Source organism: Pseudorca crassidens, chromosome 12, assembly GCF_039906515.1.
Source record: "Pseudorca crassidens isolate mPseCra1 chromosome 12, mPseCra1.hap1, whole genome shotgun sequence".
In the NCBI taxonomy this organism is placed as follows: Eukaryota; Metazoa; Chordata; class Mammalia; order Artiodactyla; family Delphinidae; genus Pseudorca; species Pseudorca crassidens.
The window spans coordinates 68,011,980-68,034,165 of record NC_090307.1 but is presented as its reverse complement, the minus strand read 5'-3'; the positions used below and the strand labels follow the sequence as shown (position 1 = coordinate 68,034,165).

General features: G+C 48.5%; 1 protein-coding gene across 10 annotated transcripts in view; it reads left to right on the top strand.

Moving 5' to 3' along the window:
• The window catches only part of DEPDC5 (DEP domain containing 5, GATOR1 subcomplex subunit), a 92,970-nt gene that overhangs the window by 52,606 nt on the left and 18,178 nt on the right, over window positions 1-22,186 (top strand). For 5 of the 10 annotated variants that reach the window (XM_067700136.1, XM_067700133.1, XM_067700131.1 and 2 more), the window contains 7 exons: window positions 1,937-2,054; window positions 2,528-2,695; window positions 4,618-4,837; window positions 6,376-6,509; window positions 11,813-11,921; window positions 14,780-14,989; window positions 20,802-20,956. In XM_067700136.1, the coding sequence (XP_067556237.1) occupies window positions 1,937-2,054; window positions 2,528-2,695; window positions 4,618-4,837; window positions 6,376-6,509; window positions 11,813-11,921; window positions 14,780-14,989; window positions 20,802-20,956 (1,114 nt within the window). The remainder of the gene's footprint in view (window positions 1-1,936; window positions 2,055-2,527; window positions 2,696-4,617; window positions 4,838-6,375; window positions 6,510-11,812; window positions 11,922-14,779; window positions 14,990-20,801; window positions 20,957-22,186) is intronic. The other 5 variants (XM_067700138.1, XM_067700137.1, XM_067700141.1 and 2 more) reach the window with 3 other exon arrangements.

Genomic DNA, 22,186 nt, shown 5'->3' with positions numbered 1-22,186 from the left:
TATCACGTGATGCCTTTTTCGCACATTATAGACTGTACTGAATAGTAACCTTTCTGAGTGCCAGGATGATTTCAGCTGCATCTTGTTGTCCTCCACCACGAAAACCACTGTGCCTGGTGTACGACAGTGTGCCTTGATGAATATATGACTGTGGTCATTCATTCGTTCATTAGTATTTTTTCTTTTGGCTCTGTTGGGTCTTCATTGCTGCGCGCGGGCTTTCTCTAGTTGTGGCGAGCAGGGGCTACTCTTTGTTGCGGTGCACCGGCTTCTCATTGCGGTGGCTTCTCTTGTTGTGGAGCACGGGCCCTAGAGTGCGTGGGCTTCAGTAGTTGTGGCACGTGAGCTCTAGAGCGCAGGCTCAGTAGTTGTGGCACACGGGCTTAGTTGCTCCGCCACATGTGGGATCTTCCTGGTCCAGGGATCGAACCCATGTCCCCTGCACTGGCAGGCAGATTCTTAACCACTGTGCCACCAGGGAAGTCCTCATTAGTTTTTTTTTTTTTTTTTTTTGCGGTACGTGGGCCTCTCACTGTTGTGGCCTCTCCCGTTGCGGAGCATAGGCTCCGGACGCGCAGGCTCAGCGGCCATGGCTCATGGGCCCAGCCGCTCCGTGGCATGTGGGATCTTCCCAGACCGGGGCACGAACCCGTGTCCCCTGCATCGGCAGGTGGACTCTCAACCACTGCGCCACCAGGGAAGCCCCTCATTAATATTTTTGAAGCTCCTGCTCTGTGGGGGAAAATAACATTAGTCAAACTATGATATACAATTCCACGTTGCAATAAAGACTGTGAGGGAAAAATCAGAGGGCTGCGAGAATATTTAATACAGGACCTGATCTGGTCTGGAGAGTCAGGGGCGGCTTCTTTGAGGAGTTGATGTTTGAGCTGCTGCTGTACCTGAAACACATGCAGGAGTTTTTAGTGAGAGAGGAGTGGAGGGCAGGAACAGGTGGGCCAAGCATGCCAGGCAGCAGGGTTAGTATGTGCAAAGGCCCTGTTGGCTGGAAGACCTCATGAGACTTTCTAGGCACCCGAAAGAAGACTGGCGTGGAGAGCACTGGGAATAAGCCAGCAATGTGGCCGGAGATGTCAGGAGACCCAGTCTGCACAGGCCCACGTGAAGGATTTTGTTCTTATCCCAAGAGCAGTGGGATGGATCTGCTTTTCGTGTCAGTGGCTCCATCCAGGTTGCCTACTTCCTTTTCTGTGAAATAGTACTTTATCAGGTGCTACTGAAAATACAAAGACGAACAAGATTTGGGTCCTGGCCTCCTGGAACTTTTGGTTTGTCAGGGTGTGAGACAGAGGCACACAAGGAGCTACATCCAGGGTAGAATTCACCGCTGATAGGGTCTGATAGCTTTCTGGAGGAAGTGACATTTGATGGTGACCTTAAATGATCCCTAGGATTTCGACAGTCGCCCAGGAAGAGAAGGCAGAAGAAGCAACAGGAGCAAATGTTTGGAGAAGGAAATTCGAGCAAATAAGTCTGAAACGTGGTGCAGCAGTGTGGGCGTCATGGGGGCTGAGGGCTGAAAGCTAGGTTGGCCACCCCCGCGGTTGAGGGCCTCAGATGCCGGGTGGCAGCTTGTGCCTGAGGGGAGTGGAGTTCCATTTTAGCCAATTAACATCTACTCCGGAACTTTCCTTCACAGAGGACGAGGCATTGGGCTGTTCGGCCAGCTGTTGTAGGCACCCCCAGGCTCTAACCTCCTGCTGGCTGGTTCAGTAACGGAAAAATCTGCCCACTTCAGGACTTTTTTTTTTTTTTTAAACCAAGAATATTTCTTTTCCATGAAACTGCCCCTGGAAAGAAAGTGTTGCCTCTTTTGTTTCTCCTTTTCTAAATCTATATGGAAGAGAAGCAATTGCCTGTTAAAGGAATGACCCTCAACCACATGGAGGAAATTATTTATTTTTTTCCCTATTAGGCCTTGTGTCCCGAAACCGCCCTGAGGAGGAAGACCAGTACTGGCTGAGCATGGGCAGAACTTTCCACAAAGTCACACTGAAGGATAAGATGATCACAGTGACACGATACCTTCCCAAGTGAGTCCTTGGGTATTTAAAGTTTCCAGCTCTGTCCTAAATTATGTCAAACTACTAAGTTATGTTTCTAACACATACTGTCCACATACTGAATTATGTGTATAACATGTAATTCAAACCAAGGAGGTTGAGTAATTGGTTTTTCTTTCAGAGTTACTGTTTTGCTCTCTAGGGTTGTATTTTATGGTTGTAGCTCACCTACTTCCAAAAGGGATTTGATCCAGCTTATAATGTTTAGCATGAGTCTTAACATGCCAATTAAAAATAAAGAGTATGAGGCTAGAAGAATGAGAAAGTTTAAGAAGAACTGAGAAATCTCCATTACCAGTTCCCTGGGATGAGTTTTGGTTACTGTGGTCGAGGGTTGAGTGCCAAGGATACTGCTAAGTGTCTTGAGACAGAAAAGGTACAGGAGACTTGGGGGGAGGGGGGGATCCTTGTTTGGACCTCAGGCCACACCCTTTGTTTTTCAGGTACCCTTACGAATCTGCCCAGATCCACTACACCTACAGCCTCTGCCCCTCCCACTCAGACTCGGAGTTTGTCTCCTGTTGGGTGGAATTCTCGCACGAGCGGCTGGAGGAGTACAAGTGGAATTACTTAGACCAGTACATCTGCTCTGCCGGCTCCGAGGACTTCAGGTCAGAGACCCCGATTTCACTTTCCATCCTCGCCGCCTTGTGTGTGTCCGTATTTTAATGTCTCTGTCCTTTCTCCTGATTGCAAAATGATGCCTGTTTTAGAAGAAAAAAAAGAAAAAGAAAATGGAGGGAAATAGCACATCTGCATTGGGTTAAAAACTCAGTGATGAGATGGACGTGGCTGGTTGTGCAACAGTGTGAATGTACTGAATGCTGCTGCATTGTGCACTTAGAGATCATTAAAGTGGTAAATTTGTTATGTATATTTTACCGCATGAAACAACAAACAACAGCAAAAAACCTGGTGAAGATGTGCTCTTTCTTTAAAAAATATTTATTTATTTATTTATTTATTTGGTTGCGCCGGCTCTTAGTTGCAGCAGGTGGGCTCCTTAGTTGTGGTTCATGGGCTCCTTAGTTGCAGCAGACGGGCTTCTTTAGTTGAAGCACATGAGCTCCTTAGTTGTGGCTCTCTGGGTCCATAGTTGCCACACACAGTCTCCTTAGTTGTGGCATGTGAACTCTTAGTTGCGGCATGCATGTGGGATCTAGTTCCCTGACCGGGGATCGAACCTGGGCCCCTGCAATGGGAGTGCGGAGTTTTAACCACTGTGCCACAAGGGAAGTCCCAAGATGTGCTCTTTGGTGGAATGTCAGTGCTCTTCACATTTTCCTGACTGCTTGTGACATCTTTTTTTTTTTTAATTGAAGTCTAGTTGATTTACAATGTTATGTTAATTTCTGCTGTCGAGCAAAGTGGTTCCGTTATACACATATATACATTCTTTTTTTTTTTTGTATTCTTTTCCATTATGGTTTATCATAGGATTTTTTAAAAATCGTTTTTCAGCTTTATTGAGGTATAACTGACAAAAATTGTACATATTTAAGGTGTACAATGTGATGGTTTCATATAAATGTAGATTTTTTTTCTTTTTATTGGAGCATAGTTGATTTACAATGTTGTGTTAGCTTCTGCTGTACAGCAAAGTGAATCAGTTATACATATACATATACCCACTCTTTTTTAGATTCTGTTACCATGTAGGTCATTACAGAGTACTGAATAGAGTTCCCTGTGCTATATAATAGGTTCTTATTAGTTATCTGTTTTATATATAGTAGTGTGTATATGTCAATCCCAGTCTCCCAATTTGTCCCTCCCCGCCCCTTTCCCCCTTGGTAACCATAAGTTTGTTTTCTACATCTGTGACTCAATTTCTATTTTATAAATAGGTCCATTTGTACCATTTTTTTTTTTAGATTCCACATATAAGTGATATCATATGATATTTGTCTTTCTCTGACTTACTTCATTCAGTATGACTATCTCTAGGGCCATCCATATCCCTGCAAATAGCATTATTTCACTGTTTTTTTATTATTATAGGATATTGAATATAGTTCTCTGTGCTATACAGTAGGACCTTGTTGTTTATCCATTCTATATATAAAAGCTTTGTGACCTCTTGTTTTTATTTTATTTTATTTTATTTTTTTGGCCATGCTACGAGGCATGCAGGATCTTAGTTCCCTGACCGGGGATTGAACCTGGGCGCACAGCAGTGGAAGTGCCGAGTCCTAACCAGTGGACCACCAGGGAATTCCCTGTGACATCTTGTTTTTAATTTTTCATTTTTACGCATGATTTATGGTTGTGATGATAAAAGGCCACAGCGGCACTGGGCCTGGGTGCACAGAAGCATTCTGACGTCTCTGGGATAGAAAGTAAAAGCAGCCTTGGAGTTCTTACCTCTCAGCCTGCGTGAAATGCAGCATCAGATGAGCACGTGCTCCTGGGCAGATGGACGCTTGCACCCTCACTCCCGGGGGCGTGGGTGTTGAGATGGGATGCTTACTGGGGTGCTTTTATCATCTACTTTTTCTCACCACCACCCCTTTTCCCCTCTGGCCCTCTGTAGCTTAATTGAGTCTCTGAAGTTCTGGAGGACCCGCTTCCTGCTGCTGCCAGCCTGTGTCACCGCCACCAAGCGCATCACAGAGGGGGAGGCCCACTGTGACATCTACGGGGACAGGCCTCGGGCAGACGAGGAGGAGTGGCAGCTCCTGGATGGCTTCATCCGATTCGTGGAGGGCCTAAACCGGATCCGCCGGCGGCACCGCTCCGATCGCATGATGCGGGTGAGGCACCACGGACCCCTTGGGGGCTGGGCCCGGTCTGGGATGCAGGGACCGTCTCCTCCTGTGTCTGAGGCCTCTCGCCGGCCAGTTTCTTTACTCCACAGCTGCCCAGCGTTTATCTTCAGTCCAAAGAAGTGGGTTCTCCTCCAGAGCAGGGTGAAGCAGGGTACACAGCCAGCCACCGGGCTGGGGCCACGCATCTGACCCGAGGATACAGCCCTTTGTGAGCTCCCCACTGGGGACCCGGCATCAGGCACAGCTGCTTATGTGACTGGATTGCTGGTGCTGGATTGCTGGATAGAAACTCGCTCAAGAGGGTGACAGCGGCAATGGCACTTGTAGTGTTTCCTGCACCCTTGGGCCTTCATTCAACCACTCACTCCCCAGTGAGGACGCTGAGGCTCGTGGGGGTGATGGGATGTGTCTGAGGACACCGAGCTAAGAAAGGGCTGATCTGGGATGATTCAGAGAGTGTGTGTGTGTGTGTGTGTGTGTGTGTGTGTGTGTGTACACATACCGCTCTGTGAATTTTACAAATGTATAGATTCACATAACCACCCCCACCACCACAATCAGGACATGGAATAGTTCCATCAGTGCAAAAAAACTCTCACACTACCCTTTAGAGTCACACTGTCCCCCATCTCTAACCCCTGGCAGCCACTGGTCTGTCCTCCATCACTATACTGTTGTCTTTTCCAAATGTCCTATAAGTGAAATCATACGATACGTAACCTTTCGAGGCTGCTTTCTTTCACTCAGCATAATGCCTTTCGGGTTCATCCAACTTGTCGCTGAAATCCACGGTTCATTCCTTTCCATTGCTGAGTAGTGTTCCATCATCAGCCGTGTTTTTATTTTTTGTTTTTAACCTCAAGTTCAGTGTTCTTTAACCCAGGCCAGCTGCCTCTCGTACACAGCATCATTTCTGGGAGAGCTTATGTAGTGGAAAGAACCTTAGTTTTTTTTTTTTTTTTTTGCGGTACGCGGGCCTCTCACTGTTGTGGCCTCTCCCGTTGCGGAGCACAGGCTCCGGACGCGCAGGCTCAGTGGCCATGGCTCACGGGCCCAGCCGCTCTGCGGCATGTGGGATCCTCCCGGACCGGGGCACGAACCCGTGTCCCCTGCATCGGCAGGTGGACTCTCAACCCCTGCGCCACCAAGGAAGCCCAGAACCTTGGTTTTGAAGTCAGTTAACTGGAGTTTGAATTCCAGCTGCAGTGCGATTTGGGATAAGTTACTTCACTTCTCTGAGACTTAGCTTCTTTTTCCTTAAATTAGATGTGATGTTATTTACAAGGAGATCCTTGAGCCGTTGATTGAGAATAAAATGAGATGCTATACGTAAACCGCCTCAAGGAGGCAGTGTGTTTTGAGTCCACAGCTATTTGGGACCTTCAGTTCAAGCAAAAAGCCGTTTCCTGGCATTTCCTGATCCTGAGACCCCGTCTTCCCCAACTGCACTGGTGGGCTCCCAGAGCCTGAGGCACAGCAGACGCAGCAGCATCTGATGGCCTGTCTCCTCCTCTATGCTTTAGAAAGGGGCCGCCATGAAAGGCTTGCAGATGGCTGGGCCCATCCCTACCCACTCCCTCGAGTCGACCGGCCCCCCGGTTGGGAAGAAGGGAACCTCAGCTCTGTCTGCCCTGCTGGAAATGGAAGCCACTCAGAAGTAAGTACCTGGTGGACAGAGACTCGTTCCCATCCCCCAGGCCCCAGTGCGGTGAAATGTGACTTCTGTCTACCAAGGAGCCAGTAACTGACAAAAAGACACATATGTGAAAAGAAAGCTAGGTTAATACCTGGTAAGTGTCGAATGTCATGAAGTAGGCCAGAAGTTAAAAACTTGCAGTCTGGGACTTGATTTGAACTACAGATACAGTTGGTTTGGTCCACAAGGTGTTTTTTTGTTGGTTGGTTGCGCTTTTGTTTGTTTTGTATTTTTAATAGACTTTCTTTTTTAGGGCAGTTTTAGGTTCAAGGCAAAACTGAATGGAAGGTACAGAGAGTTCCCATCTACACCCTGTCCCTGCACATTATCCACATCCCTCACTGAACGGTACATTTGTTACAATCGATGGACCTGCATTAACACATCGTAGTCACCCAAAGAGCACAGTTTATTTACATCAGGGTTCACTCTCGGTGTTGCACATTCTATGGGTTTAGACAAACTTATAATGACATGTAGCCACCGTTATAGAGTAGTTAACATTGCCCTAAAAACACAAAATACTTTTTAAATATTTGAGCCAAATTTTTTTCGTTTGAAGATTTCATATAAAAATCTTGATTTCTTAATGAATTCTTACATGAAAAAATATATAACATGGTTATATTGTATAAAAAATATAGATAATGTAATACGAAATTATATTATGGGTAATATGTAACATCCAACTTTGCTCGAAGTGGTGGAGGCTCAGTTACCACTGGGTCCACGTTCAAGCCCAGCCACGACGGGCTGGCACTTTAGGTGGACTAGTGCCCCTGGTTTACTGTAGAACCAGCACGCCGTCTGCTCTTGGACTTGTCTTGGCGCCTCAGACAAGGGCCACCTGACCAGCTTCTCTAGGCATTTGAGTGTGTGGTCCCTTTGTAAACAGTAGGTGCTGCAGCTCTTAGGACCCCCGTGGGACCACATCTTGCTTTGGGAGGGCAGGGACGGCGTCACAGGAGGTAGGATTTAAGATGTCCTTGTAGAAAGGGATGCATTTATATGGGGGGTAGGGGGAGGACTTGGGGAAAAGGAGAAAACATTGCCACGAGCAGGTGGGACCTACTCTGGGAGGTCTTCCCTGCCCCCTCCAGCCTTCCAGCCAGATCAGATCCCTGCTGTACTTCCTGGTGTCTGTCTGGTGAGGGGGTCTGTGCCATGCCCACAGGAGCCCAAATATGTTAAGCTTTCAGAAGGTAACATGAGTGAGCCCGAGGCCCAGTGGGAGATGCAGTTGCAAAGACAGCATGGGAAATCGGATTCCAGGCTCTTCTTACACATTCTCATAGCAAGAGCGACCCTTTGAAAGTTTATTTTAATGGAAAATTTCAAACAGATTAAAAAAAAGTAGACTCGTGTATTAAATCCCTGTTTACCCATCACCCAGCTTCAATGATTATCAACTCACGGCCAATCTTGTTTCATTTATATCCTGCTTGCTCATATCTTCCTTTTTATTTCTTATGAAATCCCAGACATCACACCCCTTTGTCTATAATATTTCAGTGTGCATCTCTGAAAGATAAGTACTCCTAAAGCAAAACTGTAATACCATAATTTACCTAAAAAGTCACAGCAGTTCCTTAATATCATGTAATATTCATTCAGCATCTTTGGCAGAAGTGGTGTTTGCAGAGATGGGTCCTGTGTACAGGAAGGCCTGGTGGGTGGGCCCAGGAGGCAGAGGCCTCACTAGTCCAGGCGAGAGGCAGAAGAGGCTAGAGGGTGAGGATGGGATGGAGAGGAAGGGATGCGGGGAGAGAAGGGAAGAGCGTGGCCATGGTGACAGGGGAGCAGATGAGAGGAGGAGAGCTGGGGTAGGTCGGGCTCATTACTGAGGGCACTGGGGCCTCCAGAAAATACCTTTATCTGACCAAGGAAAGACCCCAGAACTCCACCTGGCAGGTTGTCCCTGTAGCTAATCACAGACCTTTCCTGCTGGAAAAAAGAACAAGGAACATATGTTGCTGGGAGGGGTGCGAATTTGGGGGCAGGGGAATCTTATTTTAATGTGTCAGTGAGTCATCGTTCAGTGCACCCCAAGGAGCCTCTTTCTGCTCAGACTTGAAGAGCACGGGTACTTTGGGGTGGCAGTGTCCCTGGGTGTGTGTGGGGAGCTCAGCTGACCCCACAGCAGGAGGCAGGACAGATGACTGCTCCTGGGTGATGTGGTGTGATTTCTCAGAGCCGGAGGCCGAGCAGAGGGAGCGAGACCTTTATGTGACGTTTGCTCACACGGCATTTTTTACTTTGTGTTTTTCTTTATTGTTTTGCTACACCAAGCAGATCCAATTTTATTATGGAAAACTGTTATAGCCATACGAAGAAGAGTTTCAGAAGTTTCACCCGTAGTCCTGTCATCTTACCACGCGTGTCTGTTTCCTCCATTTCTCCTGGGTCTTTACCTGGAGGCGTGCACCTGTTGTCAGGCTCTCGTGGGAGGCAGAGGCCCCAGGAGCGTGGCTGTGGGCAGTCTGGGCTGCAGGTGCCAGTCCGCAGCTCTGCGGCTCCTGTTAGATGGGGATAAACTGATGTCAGGGAGTCAGAGCAGGGAGAGAGCCCACGTGGCAATTGTCGCGGCCTCTGGGAAGAAGGCAGCGTGCCCCATGCGTATTCTCACGTGTGGACTTGCACAGTACAGCTAGTCCTTTTGTGACATCCCCTCTCCTGAGCCGTGAGACAAGGAACCTCCAAGGGCAAGGACGGGTCCTACTTGTCTCTGAATCCCCAACTCCTAGTCCACGGGTCAGCACGTAGATGGCAGCTCAGTACCTGGGGGTTGTCATGTGCATCAGACGAGGGGACCCTGGGGGGCAACCGAGGCTTCCTGCCACCACTGTCCCAGCCACGGGCTAGGCCACAGCCCCCAGGAGGCGCAGGAGAGCGTCCCAGTGTGTGTTTGCGGATGAGGCCCAGAGGAGCACACCACGATGTGGTGCAGAGACAGTGCACTGTACGTGGACCAGGCAGAGTCAGGCTTTTAGTCTGCTTTTCTTATATGAATTACACCTCTGAGTCCCCAAGTGATTGGTGCAGGAGGTGTCTCTCTCCAATATTCCAGCTAATGGGTCCAGAAGGAGCGCTGGAACATTACCACATGTGGGCTCTGATGCGCTCACGGACCTAGCAGAGATCACCAGTGACCGCTCACATCGCCAGATGCTGTGGGCCTCCATGTAGAAGCACACAACACACTGAGGAAGAATTACTGCCCCATCAAACGTAAATGTGCTCAAACCTCTAAATATAATTTCTAGTGCTCAGGAAGTATGGGGCGCAGGGGAACACGATAAGCAATAAAGGGATACGATCAGCATATCCAGACTGTAAATTTACAGGACGAGTGAGCTACTTTCTTCCACAAATAAATTACGGGGAGATGGAGGGATGAGTGGAGCTTTTAGCTTAAGGAATACTTGAGAGACATAACTGACTGCATTGTAGGGATTTTAACTGAATCCTGTTTTGAACAAACACACAGTAAAATCTTTTTTTTAAAAACTTTATTTATTATATTTGGCTGCGTTGGGTCTTCGTTGCTGCATGCGGGCTTTCTCTAGTTGCAGTGCGTGGGCTTCTCATTGCGGTGGCTTCTCTTGTTGCAGAGCACGGGATCTAGGTGCACCGGCTTCAGTAGTTGTGGCTCGTGGGCTCTAGAGCGCAGGCTCTGTAGTTGTGGCACACAGGCTTAGTTGCTCCGCGGCATGTGGGATCTTCCTGGACCAGGGATTGAACCCGTGTCCCCTGCATTGGCAGGTGGATTCTTAACCACTGCGCCCCCAGGGAAGTCCTAAAATCTTTTAAAGATACAATATATACTGAAGTGTTTGTGGATGAAGTAATAGCATGTGTGAGTTTTGCTTCCAAATAATCGGGTGGATAGGGATAGATGAAACAAGATTGGCTCTATCAATAAATAATTCTGGGGTCCAGGTAGATAAGAGTTCGATTACATTATCCTCCTTATTTTCATATGGGTTTGAAAATTTTCCATGACAAAAACCAAAAAGAGAGAGTGTAACAGGTTACTATGGAAACTGATTTTTAATCTCCTATATGAGGTTACTTCACCATCAGTAAGAGATGTGTCAGGCTTTAAGATGAGGGAAATGTCACAAATTGGCTTCCCGGGGAAACGGATGGAGACAGAATTTAGTCGTGGGCTCAGCCCCCGTGGGAGGGAGGGGGCGGAAGGCGGAGGGGACAGAGGGAGAAGCTGAGATGCAGGAAAGCCCAGTGACGGCCTCGGGCAACTCCCTCAAGCCCTGGAGCTAGAGCCACGTTCGGAGATGAGCCGGGTTGGACCAACAGGGCCAGGCCTTTACACCCCTTGGTGATGGTTCACTGTCCACAGGCAGCCCAGGGAGGGGCTCGGGCTCTGCAGCTGGGCCGTCTCTGGAGGGGGACAACATGCCCAGTTCCCGTGTCAGCAGGGCCACGGCAGAGGGTCTGGGTGGCGCCTCGAAGTTCCCACCACGAGAAGTGTGTGTTATGGTAACAATGAAGCACTTTAGACTGTAATGTGAGTCTCCTGGAACTTACCAAATAAAAATTCAATGGTATATTAGAACAGTCTAATTTGGGGGTAGCATTTACGTTACCATAGTTCATGGCTTATCTTAGTACGGAAAAAAAAATTAGGAAAATATATGTGAAAGTAGGCATTTATGGATACCAGAACTGAGATGGGAGGAGATGTCATAAGAAAACCATAGTTGTCTTGTGTCTGAGATAAACGCCTGTTAGATTAGTGTGTGGCATTTTTTTGGGGGGTGGGGAGGGCTCAAGTGTGTGCATTTGCAAGATTAACGGATCTTCAAAATGTATAAAGAGTCGACACATTTCACCCTGTTTAGTTAATGCGGAATGGTAACGCAGCCCTAACGTTCAGAATGTGCTTCTGCTGGTATATTTAATAAAAACTGAGAAAAAGTTTCTCCCAGAGAGTTAAAAAAATGGTGTTCATGGACAGAGTCACTCAAACCATGTCACTTGCCTTTTCAAAGTAATACATAAGCCCAGGTGCTGCCAAGAGGCTTTTAAAATTGAGCTGTTTTCTGATTTTCCGTGGCAGCTGGTGATTGTTCAGGACAATGAATGAAATTAAGGGCACCACGTAGGGCCTGAGGATTAACAAAGCGGAAGAGCGTGTTTCGAAGGTGTTGGCAACAGAGCTGCCTTCGCTTCGTTGTGGTTAACATGGGTCCTTCCCCAGGGGGCTCTGAGCAAGGACCGCCCTGTGTTTTCCCCCCTTTCAGGTGCCTGGGAGAACAGCAGGTGGCGGTGCATGGGGGCAAGAGCTCCGCCCCCCCAGCCGAGAGCAGCGGCGTAGCCATGACTCCCACCTACGTGGACAGCCCACGAAAGGTAAAGGAGCCCCTCCGGTGGGGGGGCTGGCGTGTGCGCTCAGGGACCCGGTATGGAGGGTAACACGCAGCCCATGAGTCCAGGACTAAGTGTGCTGAGGATTTGGAGGAATCCTTTGCAGCACTGCTATTTTGATGCAGGGACTTGCCTGCTCACGGTTGTAAGGACGCTAACTGCTAGATGAAAGCAGATGTAAATCAGTCAAGCTAAACTCTATCTATCCGAGATCTGGCTCAAGCTGTGACACTGGCCTCTGGTTTTCCTTCAGCCCCATCTTCAGCCCTCCTGGTGGCGGGAGGGAGGTAGAAAATGACTGAAGCAGCTTCTGGGAGAGCTCACTCTTTGGTGAATGAAATTCCCATCAGTTTGCTTAGACTCCTAAGAAGTAGTCAGACGGGAGCATCCTGGGAGACGGAAACCAAAACCTGAGGCTTTGGCCTCTATACGGAATAGCAAGTACAGTAGAGGAGCTGAAAGCTCCACAGGTCAGGCTTGTTGTAGCTTTTAAGACCAATAGATGTGTCTCTGCCAACTCCTTCTCCTTGGAAATTCAGAATCTGATATCGTTCTGATGTGGCAGGGTGAGCTGGCCACACATTCTCTTACCTGGTCTCTCTCACTCGGAAATGAAGGAGATTCAATAGATGTATTTTATTTTTCAACATTGTGGTCAGCTTGTATATCCATCTGCATATTTATTTATTTTACTTTCACATCGTGAAAATTTCCTCATGTCATTATTTCTCCAAAGTTTGATTTTAAAAAATAACTATATAATATTTCATCATATGATTAGACCTTTGTTTATAACTTCATTTTTTGTTAAAAAAATGGTGGTTTCAGATTTTTAAAAATAGTTTTTGGCAATTATTCCATAAGTTTGTATAATTATTCTGCAGTGTATCACAATTACAAGTAATACTGCAAACATCCTTGCACATAATTATTTGATCACATCTCTGATTGTTTCTACAGGGTAAGTTCTTAGAATTAGACTTCTAGGATGGAGGGATTAAAATCTGAGAAAAAGTAGCAACTGAGGCTGCAGGCAGTGTGTGGCATCCATAGGCCAGAGACAGCAAACCTCAATAAATATTTTAGGCTTTGTGGGCTGAGAGGGAAGATCAAGGCTATTGTGTGGGCTCTTCTGTAACCATTTAAAATCTTAATGGTTCTCAGCTCACAGGCTGGAATAACCAGGTGACTGGATTAGGCTGTAGGCTGTCGTTTCCGCAAACCCAGCTCTAAGGCAGTGACTCTAGGTACAGTCCCAAGGATAGTCTGTGCGTCAAGAATGACCTGTTGGTGAAGAAAGTCTTTTCACCTGTCCTCACTCACGGGAACATCATCTCAGCAGCGTGAGCACCTCTGCTTCTGTATGTTCTGGCAGAGAAGGGACGCAAATAGAACGTGAGAACACACAAGTGCCTGTGTGCTGTTCACTAGCTGTTACGTCCACCCACTGCCGTCTTTGAGGATTAGAAACAGTGCGGGGGACAGTACTGAGAAGTACAGAAATTACAGAACCACAAGCATTATGGTTAAAATACACCAACAGCCAAATAGGAGATCATGGTCTAGAGCACTCCCTTCATCTTCCAGCTGGACACTGAAATCCATGTGGATAGCCATCGGTCTGCTGGGTGTAGATTCCCAAGTGGTCCAGGAGAAGCGGAGGTGTTAGGAGATGGCCCAGCACTCTCCAGGCAGCAGCTGTGTCAGGATGTGTAGAGGGTACCCGAGTGTGCATCTCCGCAGACATGTGTTTCCTCAGCTCGTTACTTGAGCTCCTAGTGGCTGATGGGCGTGGCAGCAGTCCTGGTAAAATGGACACCGAAATACTTCAGTGATTCTACTTTTAGAATTTAAAAAGTTTTAGGAAAGCAGGGACCTTCAGGTGTATCAAGTGGCATTTCCGAATTTCAGTGATAATAAAGCATAAAAAGTAAAAAGATTTTGAAGGGACAAGAGGACACTTCTTGACCTTAAGAAAGAGGGAGGGAGTGGGTCTTTGGAAAAGTTCTCTCTGTCATTTATGTTTCAAGTACACGGCAGCTTGAACCCCACAAGAATAGGGTGGGGAGGGGAAGGATGCTTCAGGAGCCCCTCCCGGGGACTGCATATGATTTTGTTACACAACCAGTGGGGAGAAGGTATTGCTGCTCCTGTGTTCCCAGGTTGCTCAGAAAATTAAACAAGAACTTTTCCTGCATAATGTATCCAAAATATCATCACTTTCAATATATGATCTATACAGAAAATTAAAAAAAAAAGAAAAAGAACTTTTCCTGCAGTGAATCCTCTTCTCCCATCTGGCTGCCATGTTACAGGCGGAAACGCAAACGTCAGGCCTCCGTGCATCTCCCAGAGGCCTGCTGGTCACCCAGCCAGGCGGGAGGCCAGGACGCTGCCCCCAATCCTGCCCCATGCCCCCCTCTGCAAGCTGCCCTGCGGCCTTCTCCTCCCTTCGGCATAGGTCTGAGGATGTTCAGAGCTATGTGGGAGGACGCAAGCAGCCAAGCCAGGCTCTGATGAGATCTGAGGCGCTTGGACACACCTTCTCCCCCAGGTGCTGGCTCCCACCCCACTGGGATATTCTGCCCAGGAAGGTGTGAGTTTCTGCTAATGCTTCGCATTTGGATATTTTCCTCCTGGGTGGATCTCTCTCCCTTTCTCTCTCTCTCTCCCTCTCTTTTTTTTTTCCCTTTCCCCTCATGTGCCCTTCTTTCTCTCCTTCCCTCCTTGTTTTTGTTTTTTGCTCTCGTCCCCCCCTCCTTCCCCGATGGTTCGCTGCTGGGCCACGTTCCGTCCCTCCGCCCCCTCGCACCTGCTGCCGCTTCCTGCCGCTCTGACCTCAGGACGGGGCCTTCTTTATGGAGTTTGTTCGCAGCCCACGCACAGCATCGTCCACCTTCTACCCGCAGGTCAGTCCAACCCCAGGGCCCCGAGGCCCGTGCATGCCTGTCCGTCGCAGAAGCCGCGACCTGGCCTTCAGCTCGGCTCTGAACGCGTGGAATTGGGCCGAAGCCGAGTTTGAGGGGCAGTTGAAACTGAATTCAGTCTCAGAGGTGCATTTCCTTTCTTGGTGTTTGTGGTGACACAGGGGGATGAGGAGATTAACGTCAGAAAACATGTTGGCACGTGTGGCTTAATGTGTTCCCGTCTTTGTCATGTGTTGCCACTGACTCTTGGCCACGGGGCAGCATCTTCCTATTTAGGTGTTTTTGGCCATATGACATAAGCAACATGATACATGCTGACTTAAGGACAGAACTCTTATTTTGTTCTTCCTAGTACAAGCAGATAAATTTATAGCAGTGCGGCAGGAAGTGGTGAAGAACAGAGCAAGCAATTACTACCAGGCATGTGCTTTGTCATAGACTGAGGGTGTGCGTCCCTGGGCAGCTTGCCTCTGGACTGTCCTGAACTCGCGTGTCACATAAAGGGTTTGGACCCATCTCAAGGGGCTTCCAAGCCTTAAAACTCTTCACTTACTATGTGCCAGGCTCATAGTATTATTTCATCTCATCCTCACAGCATAGCCTATGAGTTAAGCAGAAGTTTTATCCCAGTTCTACAGATGGAGAAATTGAGGGACAAAGAACTTGTGCTTCACACAGTACAGGGTTGAGCTGGGATTTAAATCAAGACCAAGATGCTTGATTCACTACCCCCACCCCATAATTAGCATCGGTCATTGCTGTGCTGACAGATCTTGGTGAAGAGAACCTGGGCTCCCTGCCCTTTATTGAGGCCCCTGAGTATATGTGATTGACCTGGTCACAGAGATTTGAAAGGGAGGAGAGGTTTGTGCAGAGCAGGGCAGGCTCAGGAGGACGGACGTGGGAGGTTCGGGGCAAAGGTTTAGGAACCCTTATTTGATGGAAGTGAGAAAACCAACATGGATTGAGGACGTGCTCCGCCAGCTACTGTGCAAAGGGCTTTGCAAACAGCCTGTGAGTCCATGAGGTACATGTACTATCACCCCATTTTCCAGATGAAGAAACTGAGGCTTAAGTATGTTGCCTGGTCAAAGGGCCCGGAACTAGCAAGTGGCAGAGCCCCTCCACTGTTCTGTAGTTCACACTGGTGTCTTCCCTTTCTTGGGAGGCCAGAGGGCATCTTGGGTCTGTGCTGGGCTCTTCCCAGTGAAAGCGCGACCCTGGGCAGGTCCCCGTTGGGGCTTCTGAGTCCTAATCCAGCAATCACCATCCGTAGGAGGCAACCTGCCCTTGTGGTTTAAAACAGACTCCGGTTGGAGTTTTTAACCTTTTACTTTCTAACAATAGACCCTCTTGTGAAAAGCTTCAGACTTAGATTAGAACTTAACCTAAGATAAATCAACAGAGCGGGAGAGAATTGTTTTAGACATCCTATAATACTCCACACAGGTTCACGTGGTGGAGTTCACCGGAAGAACAGAAGTGGATAAGTTCCTGGAATTGGAAACAGCAAACAGAGATGAGGAGTTTATGTTACCCACCATTAAAAAAAAAAATGATCCCGTGTAAGATGTAGTAAGGGAGCGCTCTGTACTGACATGAAATTAAATTGAGCTGTGCTGAGTGCCGTGGGAGATACAGGGATGAACACGACACCCTGTGGTTGTTGCTTGTTTGATGTCTGTTCCCCCCTCCTCACCCCCAGAGGGTGAGCACCATGAGGGCAGGGGAAGTTTGTTTTTTGGGGTTTTTTTTTTGTTTGTTTATTTAACATTTTATTTTATATTGAAGTATAGCCGATTAACAATGTTGTGTTACTTTCAGGTGAACAGCAAAGTGATTCAGTTATACATATACATGTATCTATTCTTTTTCAAATTCTTTTCCCATTTAGGTTTACATAATATTGAGCAGAGTTCCCTGTGCTATACAATAGGTCCTTGTTGGTTATCTATTTTAAATACAACAGTGTGTACATGTCAATCGCAAACTTCAGGGGAGGGTTTTGATGAGGGGTGATATTCCTTCCTTCTCTGATGATATAAACCCTGGAAAACATCCTGGCTGTGGGGCTGGGGTTATTCTCCAGCTCTGCAAGGTATATGGGATTCCGTCATGAGTGCTTTTACGAGGCCTCTCTGTGCCCGGATGGTGCTGGGTGGCTGGAGGCAGGAGGCTTGCTTAACCCACCTCGTCTCCAGGTGGGACACTGGCCTCAATGCACAGTTGAGGGCTGGGCTGGCGGGTCCTGCTGTGTCCTGGTGGCTGGTTGTCCTCCAGCAGGAGCAAGCAGGGCTCTGACAGGCATGGGGTTGGGGGCCATGCGGGCACGTGTTGTGGTTAATGCTCATCTCAGAGGCGTCCTTGGGAAAGCCCCCTCCCTCAGCTTCTCCCACAGCTTTGGGCGTGTGGGAAGGTGGGAGGAGAAGGGGTTGGTGTTGCTGCTGAGGGTTGTTGGTTTGTTTGTTTAATTAACTAAGTGCCAAACTTTATTTGGATTTCACTGGTTTTTCTGTGAACGTCCTCTCTGTTCCAGGGTCCAGTCCAGGGCGCCGTGTTGCATTTAGCTGCCATGTCTCCCCAGTCTCCTCTGGTCTGTGACATTTTCTCAGTCTTTTCTTGTTATTTGGGTTGGTTTTTTTTTTGTTTTTTTTTTAATGACCTTGATGGTCTGGAGGAGTCCTGGCCAGATATCCTGTAGAAAGTCTCCAAATCTGGGTTGGTTTGATGTTTTTCTCACGGCGAGACGGGAGTTATAGGTTTTTGAAAAGAATCCTCAGAGGTGAAGTACCCATCTCATCACATCCCATGGAGGTCCACAAGGTCCACACAACATCATTGGTGACGTGAACCGTCATCGCTTGGTGACGTGGTACTTGCCAGCTGTCTCCACTGTGAAGCTGCTGTTTCCCCTTTCTATACTCTGGAAGCAGGTCACTAAATCTAGCCTACTCCAAAGAGGAGACAGGAGATTAAACTCACCTCTGGAAGGTCCCCTCTGCACAGGTTTAATGGGGTCCTTCTGTAAGGAAGGTTTTGAATGAGGTTCCTAAGACAAAACCCATCCCAGACCAAGCACCTCCCTCTGATTGGCTCTTTTCAGCTCTCCGTGTGAGACAACGGCGGTTCTGTCCATCTCTTTGTCTGTCTTTTCCCACTGGTCTTATTCCAAAAAGTTTCTTCGGGTGGATTATGGAAATAAATGCAACCTCCAGAATAAAAATGTGACTAGATGGGGAAATTCAGGAAAAGAAAAAACAAGACAGGACATCCTACAAGGTCTTATAACGTACTTAGAGTTTCCTGCTAAATTCAGCTCTGCACTTCCTGGTAGCCAAAGAAAAGTGGGAAACATCTGTTCCAGGATTCAGAGTGGTCATGAGATAAAGACAAACCAGTTGTTGGGGAGAAGCATAACTTTTCCTGGTATTAAGATCTGAGCAAAATGCCTTTCTCTGTGGCCTCTTTTTTATTTTTTTATTTTTTAAATATTTGTTTATATAGGCTGCACTGGGTCTTAGTTGTGGCACACAGGATCTTCATTGAGGCATGTTTAGTTGCAGCATGCAGGCTTTTAGTTGTGGCATGCATGTGGGATCTAGTTCCCCGACCAGGGATTGAACCTGGGCCCCCTGCATTGGGAGTGCAGAGTCTTACCCACTGGACCACCAGAGGAGTCCCATCTGAGCAGCCTCTTGAAACATGGACGTTGTGTGATATGGAGCAGGGGTGGGGCAAATCTGGCCCACCATCTGCTTTTGTCAATAAAGTTTTATCAGGACAAAGCCACACCCCCTTCATTTACATCATTGATGGCTGCTTTTGTGCTTTTTCACTTATACAGAAACTGTATAAGTTTCAACAGGCTTTATAGCCCACAAAGCCTAAAATAATTACCATCTGGTCCTTGACAGAAAATATTTGCCAATTTCTGATTTAGAGGATAATTCTTAACCACTTCCTGGCTCAGGCTGGTGGGGCAATTCTCAGGGGCAGTAGACGAGAGATGACCCCACCAGAGAGGCAGCACCTAGAGGCTTCTGTGCCTGAGAACTGAGTCTAGTCCCCTCCGTTAGCTTCTAACTTAATTTTTCGGTGTAGCATCTATTCCTAAGTCTTACTGGTTGGGGGCAGGTGGTAGCTGGTAATTGCAAACTGCTTCTTGCTGCATTTCTCAGTATTTATGGTGCTGGCAAAGACTTATTGGTCCTTTTTTTTTTTTGGCAGTTCATTGAACCTGATGTAGGAGAGCCAATTGGTTCTTTTAGAACCAGGGGTGATTTTGTCTCCTAGGGGACGATTGGTAATACCTGGAAACATTTTTACTTGTCACAGCTGGAGCAGAGGGCAATGATAAGGGGGTCATTACTAGCATCTGGTGAGTAGGAGCCAGGGAGCTGCTCAGCACCCGAGGATGCACAGGACGGTCCCCACAACAAAGGCTTATCTGGCCCCTAACGGCGATAATGCGGTGGTTGAGATGCCCTGTTTTATTTATTTTATTATTATTATTTTTTACTGTTTATTCATTTGGTTGAGCTGTGTCTTAGTTGCAGCAGGTGGGTTCCTTACTTGTGGTTCTCCAGGTCCTTAGTTGTGGCATGTGAACTCTTAGTTGCAACATGCATGTGGGATCTAGTTCCCTGGCTAGGGATCAAACCTGGGGCCCCTGCATTGGGAGTGTGGAGTCTTAACCACTGCGCCACCAGGGAAGTCCCGAGATTCCCTGTTTTAGAAGGAGTGATTTTTCCATCATCCAATAGAGTATCTGATAATATAAGGCTCCATTCTGGAAGTACTCGAGAACCCCATGTAAGAGGGACTAGGAGTCTTAGATTTTTCCAGAAGTGCTCTGGAAGGCTTGCTGTTCTCTCCAGATGTTTGCTGTGGGGTGCAGCCTCTCTAGGTGGGCAGGTCATAGTCCTGCCCTCCAGGCCGTTTAAAGGGAATGAGACAGATAGAAAACCATGACATGAAGCAAAACCTGGCAGCTCCCAGGCAGGGCTCAGAGACCCAAAGTAGAGAGACAGTTTCTGTTTGGGGATGGGGGCAGAGTGAGTCAGGGAATGTTTCACTAAGGGAGCAGCATTTGAAACACAGCGTTTGTAGCCTGTGGTGGTGGGGAAGGGCGTCGCAGGTTGGTGGGGCACACAGACAGTTTTAAACACACAGGGTTGACTCGGCTGGAAACAGAGCCGTGGGTGAGCGTGGATGGGGCAGTTTGAGCCAGAGCTCCGGTGCCGCGAGTCGGTTCTCAGTTCGGTAGCTTGTGGGGAGTCTTGAAAGATTTCACAGTAACGGAGTGATGAGATTGGAGCTATCCTTTAGGAAGATGAAGCTGGAGTGCTCACAGGTAGGGTGTGTGTGAGGTGGGGGGGTCAGTGGGAGCCAGGCGGTGGGGCAGGCACGCCTGAGGGGTCGTGGGAGTCGGCAGACGGGAGGCCACAGGACGAGGCCTCTAGAGGTGAAGCTGGAGAAGGGAGCTTCAGATGCACCTGAGCTGTGAACCTGGGCAAATGGGAAGACTGACTGCACCTGCGACAGGCGCGAGTGAGGAAGACTGGGGGCCAGGAGAGCTGCTTGTCTCTAACCGTGCTCTCTCCCTTCTCCCAGCCCTGAGGAATGATGTTGACTTCTTTACTCCCTTGGTGGGGGTTTTCTTTAGTGTAAATCTTGTGGTTTGAGTCAGGTCCTGGTCCCAGGGGTTCATTGTGCACCTTGGCCTCCCGTGGCCTCAGTTTGCGGCACAGGAATCCCCCCCCCCCACTGGCTCCGATAGAAGGGGGCACACGCCAGCAGGGTGGTCCCTGGACTCCTTTAGCTCCTCAACCAGGGACTAGTGGGGACTGGGAATGAGAGAAATGGGTAGGACCATGCGTGTGAATAGCCTGAAAGATTTTTTTTTTCCCTTTGGTGTTAACTTTTAAATCTCCTACAGGTGTCTGTGGACCAGACGGCCACCCCGATGTCGGACAGCACCAGTCTGGGGGTGAGCACAGGCCAGTCCGTGGACAGAGGCAACAGCCAGACCTTTGGGAACTCGCAGAGCTCAGGGGAACAGGGCTTCCCCTCTGCAAACTCCAATGACAGCAGGTGAGACCCAGAAAGGCCAAACTCATGCTCCTGGGCAGTGAGGCTGGTCTGACCTCAAAGGCTGCAGAGGCCGGGGGTCCGGATCCCAGGCCCAAGGTCTGACTCGGCCACAAGTTATATCTGGGAGCCCAGACAGTCGGTCCTCACCAGCACCTTTCGACAGGGCTAGTGGTCAGTGCCCTGCCTTCCTCACAGGACAGCTAAGAGGTTGCCGCAGAGACACAGAGAAGCATCAGGCACTGTGCAGGAGTGGGCTTCGGGAAGGGGGCCCAGAGCGAACCCGTCCTGCTGCACGGGGCGCCCATGGCCCGATGCCTTGCCTATGTCAGGTGCAGTCAGTCCACGCCACCTGAGGAAATGGACGAACAGTGAATGGGTCGATTAAGAGCCCCAATGTGGCTCTTCTCTTTTCTTTCTTTTTTTTTTAATTTTGGCTGCGCTGTGTGGGATATGGGATTTTAGTTCCCTAACCAGGTATGGAAACCGTGCCCCCTGCAGTGGAAGCGCAGAGTCCTAACCACTTGACTGCCAGGGAAGTCCCTCCGTGGCTCTTTTCTTGTTCCTGAATAACCAGGGGGAAAAGAAGCTGCTTGGAGCTCATTTGCTGGAGGAAGTGCCCAGCTTTTAATGCTGTTGTCAAATTTGAGAAACTTCTTTTTTATATCCTTCCCAGCTGCGTTTGGTTTATCGTAATTCTGTCCAGTCTGCTCTTGTTCCCTCACTGCACTGACTGAGTGGTCCTCAGCTAAATGGTCTAAGAGACATGACTTTGGACCTTTCACCTGAGCGCAGAAGGTCATCTGAGGCAGCTCACCTGGCTGGTCCCCATCAGCAGCCACGCAGTTTCCTTTGCACGTCACACATCCTGTGCTGGATTTACTTGCATCTCGTCTATACTGGCTGGTAGAGGTGGTCAGTTTGGAGGCAGCCGCAGGCCTGGCCTTGTCTGGCCTCTGTCGTCTCCCCAGGCCCACGTCCCTGCCAAGTCTGGCAGACGCTTCGGCTCCGGCAGCCCAGGGCACAGGAAAGGCGTGCACTTCTCTGCTTCCTCGTTGCTCACGTGGCAGGTTCTCTTCTGCTTTTGGAAGAGGAACTGGGAATGTTTAGGCTGGAGATGAGAGGCCAAAAACAACACGAATCAGGACCAATGACTGAATTACAGAGAACACACTCCACCTCACGATAAAGAGCTCCCAAGCAGCTGGTTCTGCCACTGAAGATGTTCACACA